The 7,079-nt window shown below is 31.6% G+C and overlaps 1 protein-coding gene across 1 annotated transcript; it reads right to left on the bottom strand.

Annotated features, from left to right (window-relative positions):
- Positions 1 to 2,628: 2,628 nt before the first annotated feature.
- Positions 2,629 to 6,494, bottom strand: LOC120205797 (regulation of nuclear pre-mRNA domain-containing protein 1A-like). The gene is made up of 8 exons (XM_039205599.1): positions 6,307 to 6,494; positions 5,578 to 5,726; positions 5,096 to 5,343; positions 4,276 to 4,395; positions 4,023 to 4,179; positions 3,802 to 3,941; positions 3,685 to 3,720; positions 2,629 to 3,587 (listed from the first exon to the last, which is right to left on the bottom strand). The coding sequence occupies exons 2-8, from the start codon at positions 5,651 to 5,653 to the stop codon at positions 2,949 to 2,951; spliced, it is 1,416 nt and encodes a 471-aa protein (XP_039061530.1). The 5' UTR covers positions 5,654 to 5,726; positions 6,307 to 6,494; the 3' UTR covers positions 2,629 to 2,948.
- Positions 6,495 to 7,079: the final 585 nt, after the last annotated feature.

Raw genomic sequence — 7,079 nt, forward strand, 5'->3', positions numbered from 1 at the left:
AGTTCTTTGATGACTTATATTTTATGTTTGGACACTAGTAGAAAATATTTGATTATATTTTTAATTAATTATAATTATGTAATTAATTGCGTTTAAAAATTCAAAATATTGATAAAAAAACAAAAGACATGATGAAAATAAATGTATTTAAACTTTTGTCTAATGATAATATATTTTAAGATTATATCTCGATAATGCAATGTGATAGACGATAAAGCAGAACATATCAACCGTAAATATAACACACCATTGCAATTCCTATCTATTTTCACCTTCATCTTCTCCATCTCTAATTGTCTGTCCAAAAGCCAGAAAATGGTTGTTAAATAAAAGTAAAAAACAAAATACTAATTGACACGCCATGCTCATGTGATTGTTTCAAAACCAGCACCACCACCTCCCTTGTTCTTTTCACAACATGCCTCACTTTTAGTATCTAGAAGGCAGGGGGAGATAGAAAATTTGACTTGGGGTGTCAAATTTAAAAAGGGTAAATTACATGATTAATCATTTTCATTTAAGATTTGTACATTTTACCTCATTGAATTACAAAAAACAAAATATTTAATTATTTTTTATTTTTATTTAATTAATTATCGTTAGCCTTTTAACGGATTGTTGACGTGACATTGTAAATTTATAAAAATGAAAAAGATAAACTACACAAATGGTCACTAATGTTTGAGCAAGTTTTTATTTTCTCCACTAAAGTTTCAAAAGTAACAAATTGATTAGTAAAACATCAAATATGTCCTTGAACAATTATTTTATATCTAATTTATCCAAAAGTTTTATGAGTTTCCAATTTTTCATATATTTATATATATACTTTTTAAATTCTAAAAAAACTTAGAAATAACTTTTTTTTTGGACATGAAGCAATAAAGTATTTTTAATTATAAACAAAAAAATAGAAAGATTTTGGAATAAGTTAGATATAAAATCATTGGTCAATAACCTATTTGATATTTTACTAACTGAATTGTTACTTTTGGAGCTTTAGTGAGGAAAATGAGAACTTACTCAAACATTGTTGACTATTTGTGTAGTTAACCATTTTTATTTTTATAAATTCATTATGTCACATCAGTAATCCGTTAAAGACTTAACGAAATTAACCCTCATGCCTCAGTGATCATATCTTAATTAAATAAAAATAAAAGTAATCAAATCTTAATTATAAAAATAAAATTGACCAAATATCATGTTTTCTGAATTCAATGAGAAAAAATTTACAAAAATTAAACGAAAGTGATCATTCTTATAGTTTATCCATTTAGAAATAATATGAGGAATATTTTAAAGTGAAAAAAATTGAGTTTTAAAATTTTTATTATTATATTAAATGTGGGGTCAATTTATTTCTTAAAGTATGTCAAAATCTTTTAAAAAGTGTCATTTCTTTTACTATATTATGCATATATAATTTATATGAGAAAAATAGATACTTTTGAGGTGTCAATTGATACCCCTCAGCAGGGGCGGATCTACGTGGCCCAGGAGACAGCAAACGCACACCTATTTTCTTTAGAAAGTTATCAAAATTTAATGTTTTATAGTAAGAGGGTGAAAATTTTGCAAACTCATTTCTTGAATTTTGTGCTCTTTGACGTGAGTAAGAAATTAATTTTATTTTAAATTCTTAAGTTAAAAAAGTACTGATTAAAATATTATATACTTTTAACATTTTTTATTTTTTTTACTTTTCTACTTCCAAAGTTTCTCTTTTACTTTTTCAATTCAAACTCAGATGTCATGGAACCAGATGCCGTCTCAATCTGAACTAGCCGCAATGACACCTTCCACCGACAATTTTTCTATCAACTTTTACAACCAAATACCTGCAAGTTGCTTTTTTCTTTTCTTGTTCTTTACTTGTCATCTTAAATTTAGTTAAATTCATATTTTAAGTTTTAATTTTTTAAAGAAAAATCTTAATTTGAGTGAGTTAAAATTGAGAGATTAAATTTAATTTAATAAATTTTGATGATTTTATGATTTGAAAATTAAATTGTGATATATAAAATTATGAATATGTATTTTTAAGTTGGAGTGATTTGGACATTTTAATTTTTTAAACTGAATCAATTAAAATTGCTTAATCAGTAATTAAGATTTTATTTTTTTAATAACAAATGTCATTATTAAGGAATATTATAATATTTATTTTGGACCCCTTAAATTTTAAGTTTTAGATCCACCACTGCCCCTCAATATATATCAATGCTAGAAGGATAAACGATCTCAAATCATCATGTAATCTTATTGATTAAAAAAAATTATTTTCTCAAAGTCTTAAATTTAAATAGATATATTTGCAAGTGTTCATGTATTGACAATGACTAAGAAAGATTTTAAATAGATACTATCTTATAACCACCTTGGACAACAACAAAATAATAAAAATAATAATAATAGTAATAATAATAATAATAATAAAGGATCTAAAAACTCAGCCGAGTCGAAAAAAATCTTACATGTTAACTCTAAAACTGGCTTGCTTCGTTACCTGAGTTCAAACCACAATGATCTTAGCAAAGAAAAAGTTAATTGTCACAAAGCAATCGGCATGCTTGTGAATCATGTCAAGGGTCAACCTAACTAAAATTTTCTCATACAATTCATGAATGCCACAAATAGTTTTAAAATACCAGAGACTCGAACACAATTGATAATATATAAGTTACAAGACATTTACATTGTGCACATCCTGACTGAAGTTTCGGAAGAACCAAATGGTCTTATCAAGTAAAAACAATTCAGTCTTAAAGCATATCCTAACTGAAGTTCTATTGTCGAGAGATAGGTTCTGTTGCCATTGATGCGGGCTGGTTATAAAAACCTTCAGAACCTTGGAAACTCTGGTAAGAATTCGTTGATGATGTGGCAAACAACAATATGCTAGTCATCGCAGTTCCCGCCATGGAATAACCAGGCAAGGAAGGCCGCTACAACAGTGTCATGCTATAGCTATATGGCACACCATTTATTAATCCATCAGTCGGCATGTACTGGGTCACAGCATATGGTGGCATTGGTGGCAGTGGTGGCAGAGGTGGAGGAGACGATGATGGAGGAGGTGGCACTTCATTATTTTGAGCCAACTGCTGGGTGGTGGTTACAGCATTGTGTTGGAGAGATTCAGGATGCGGGAATGGCGAAACTGAGGCTTGAGGATTATGAGATGGTATGTAAGACTGGTCATTCTCAAGCTTAGGCCTTTTCTCAGAAGGGTAATCACCGGACGAGCCTTTTAAAGGATTACCAATGACACCATCAGAACCAAGAGAAGACGAGACATAGGAAAGCATCTGGGCAGAGGAAGTTGATGCAGTTAGCTCTGCAGCTACTGCAGCAGCTGCAGATTTCCTAGGATCTTCCTCAATGTGGCCAGAATTATCAACAAAAGATGCTTGCCGGGCATACATCACAGAAGCTGATTGCTCTGTAGCGGATGGAATAAAACTCTGAGCTGCAACAGATGTTCGAGATTCCTTTGAACTTTGCTCAGCTACTAACTGGGGATTGTCAATATTTAAAAATTGTCTGCAGATATTAGCAGCATGTCCTGATCGGGATCTTGCAGTCTGTAAGAAATCATGCATACGATCAGAATTTACGTATGGAAGTTGCAATATTTTAAAATATATACATGCTGAGATATAGATGTCTATGGCGTCGGACCTGAAGCTCAGTATGAACTTGCTCCAACTTGAACTCCTGGCAACAAAAGTAAATCAGCTTTATTTTAAAACAACTACAACCATTATTTTTGTAATTAGATTAGTTAGTCTACGTAACCTGCTCCTGAAGAGCCTCTCTCAGATATGAGACTAGACTAGCTCTTGATGAGGCAACAGTTGTAAGCTGCTCGACACAGTCTCTCAGAACAGCATGCTGACCCTGGACCTCCTCGACAAGTGCAGATCCATTGAACTTCCCTGTTTAAAGGAGCTAACTTCTCATCAAGCAACAAACGTATAACTCAGATATGCTAACAAAATGAGGAATGCAAGTCATACCTGTATTGACATCGGTATCAATTTCTTTATCTACCTTCTCAATACAACTAATAGCATTCCGACATTTGCTGAATATAACATCTTCATCCATCTGACCACCATAAATGAGCTGATAGCCTGAAACTATTTTGTCCATCATATTTTTAATAGGTTGCTTCTGCTAGGAAAAATATTAAGGAGAAATTACGTTAGTCCATAACAAAAACATAAGTTCCAAAATAACAGAATGCATTCCGAAAGGAATTTATCTTACCAACTTGAGGCCTACATGCCTGCCATTTCTACTACTGTTTTCTGATTGTCTGCCAACAAGCTCTTCCTTCAGAATTTGTCCTTGAGAACCAAATACTTTTCTCTCTTCCCATATACGGATCTACACATCAAAATAAAAAGAAAAGAGGTATATATTTATCACCTACTTTTGAGAAGGACCATTTGAAACTGTATGACGGTAGAAATTAAAGCTCATATAATTGAAAGAAAATACTAAAAAATCAAGCACAATGTCGCAATAAAGTGAATAAAACACCATACATTGTCCAATGACCTTTCCACTAACAGCATTTGAATTGTCAAAAATTAGATAAACACCTAGTCAGTGAACTAGACCTGGAAATATAATTGTACTAAAACAAAAGTTCAATTACTGGACCTTGATAATTTAATAATCCCTACTAGAAAAAATGCAAATACTTTAAAACAATCACAACCCAGTCAATACCGATACAAGTGTTTTGAAACTTAGCCTATGAAAGTTACATACAAATTTATTAGAATAACAAGATAAGTGAGGATCGACAAGAATTAAAATAGAACTGACAGGAGATAGCAAAAGAATAAAGTCATCATACTATGAATATCAACTTGGCATAATCAGATTAACTTTGTTTTGTAACATCACATTCTAAAGGAACCTAACTGCAACCACTCAGCTCTTCTATTTGACAAGAAAAGTTAAGCACTTTATTTCTGTCACCATGAATAGGGGCCGTGAAACACATTAAACCCTTCACAGAGATTTTAATTAAGAGCCCAAGAAAACAAGACTGGCATGGAAGTGTAGGTTGCTATACCAGGCGCAATGCAGCATTCCTTGCAAATTCATCTCCATTTTCAATCACTACACGGAGAGCATTAGGAAGAACTTTCCAAAACTCACCGACAAATTCAGATCCCTTACGCCTGCTATTCTGCAAAATATCATTGGCAAGATACAGAAAGGCCAATCTCTGCTCACGTGGAGAGCAATGAAATTGTCTATCCCAAGTTTCGACAACTTGTTTTGCCTTATTCATATGGAAAATACACCAATGTGATAAAGCTTAACAAGTTAAGGATGAAAAAATAAGCTTTAAAAGTTCAACTGTCATATCATACATGGAAACCAGATAGCAATGTCAAAAAAACATAAGAAATAAAGTATGGTTGAGAAGTTATAAGTATCTGCTCAATCATTACGACAGTTGGAGAAAAACATGACCAACAATGAAACAAAGATTGGCCAAAAATAACTGCCCTACGTAGGCAAAGAAGTAATTATTTTTCAAAAGGATACTCTCGATGCTCGCTTGTGAGTTATTAAGATTGGCTAGCTTTTCCACCAAGATTTGAGCATTAAATGAACTGCCCATTGTTTCTGTTGAAGGGCTGAAAAAAATAACAGACAATAGAGACCTTCGAAATGCAGCTTTCCAAAATAAATTGCTGCATAAAAAACAAAATATACATGCTAAGTTGCTAACTAAGCAAAATTATATTGAATTTTAAGGTCCATATAAATAATACTGAACATTTTAAAGTGAAAGGAAGGTGTCCAATGAAAGTATCCTCCAATAAAGCTGAACCTTCTATAGCAATAATGTTACCAAATATTCCACAGAAAAACAGTTTCTGTTTCCTGAAAGTATTCAAAATTTTATATTTTTCCTCTTTTTAATAGGATATATCATTCAGTTTCATCTATTTCACTGCTAATGGAAAAAAAATTATTCTCAGCTCTCCTGTTACCTTACTAATCAGAGAATATCATGAAATACTGATGCTTAAATCACCATCAGTTGGCTTCAACTTAAGAAAAGAAAAATGAGAGTGAGTTTCCTATTTGAGAAACACAATTGGGAATTTGATGCAGCTTCCTTGAGCTAAAAAAATAATATTGAAGCTAACGAACTTTAAATAAAAAATTAATTATCAATTAAAAAAAACTTTGCGCTGCCAAAATAATGAGTAAATAAAGAAAACACAACGATATAGAGAATGGAGGAGAAGAAGAAAAAGAGAGAACCTGAAAAGGTGACTGCTGGAGACGCAGGCCACAATCAACGGCGGGTGAACAAAAAAAGGTGGTCGATTTCTGTCGTCATGGAGTGTGAATTAGGGGAAATACTTGTTTTATTTGGAGATTAGGGTTTTAAAAGTTGCGTTTCTCTGTGTTGAAGATGGGTTTCCTGCGGTTAACTGTATAAACTGGAACTTTCGGCTCCTTTTTGAGTTTGGAATCCAAAACTCAACATATTTCTTCTTTTATATCTAAATGTTACAGTTCTGTCATATTCACGCGAGTAAAAAAATAAATTTTATTTTTTTCTAAAATAATTTTATTCAAATTTAAAAGTTTACGAAATCATTATTTAGATAGGTTCTTTAACTGATTTAGGGTAAACTACATAAATGAACACCCAAATATGGGTTTGGTCTCGCAATGGCCACTATTTTTAAATGACTTTAATATAATCACATACCGTTAATATTTAACAGAAGCATTTATGTGGTAGTTAACAATTTAGTATAATTAAGGCGTGGGTCCTTGTAAAGTTACGAACTTATAGCGCTAGAACCCTACTTTATTTTCTTCCATTTTGGTCACTACTTGTATATGATTTGTTTCCTTAAATTTTCATTTAATGCAATTTGATCATGATTTTGTTTTTAATTTGTCTAATGCCTTAATTTGAGCATTAACTTTAAAATATTTTATTCTAGTCATGTATTGAATTTATAGATTAAATCCCCTAGATTTTATAATTAATCGCTGAGCCAATTCTCACACTTCTAATG

The sequence above is a fragment of the Hibiscus syriacus genome, unplaced genomic scaffold, assembly GCF_006381635.1.
Source record: "Hibiscus syriacus cultivar Baekdansim isolate YM2019G1 unplaced genomic scaffold, ASM638163v2 tig00013040_pilon, whole genome shotgun sequence".
Classification (NCBI taxonomy): Eukaryota; Viridiplantae; Streptophyta; class Magnoliopsida; order Malvales; family Malvaceae; genus Hibiscus; species Hibiscus syriacus.

Coding starts and splice junctions, on each gene's coding strand:
- LOC120205797 (XM_039205599.1), bottom strand. CDS start 5,653: ATGGGCAGTTCATTTAATGCTCAAATCTTGGTGGAAAAGCTAGCCAAT. Junction 3,942..4,022: donor TGATACCGATGTCAATACAG/GTATGACTTGCA, acceptor TCCTTTAAACAG/GGAAGTTCAATGGATCTGCA. Junction 3,721..3,801: donor GAGAGGCTCTTCAGGAGCAG/GTTACGTAGACT, acceptor TTTTGTTGCCAG/GAGTTCAAGTTGGAGCAAGT.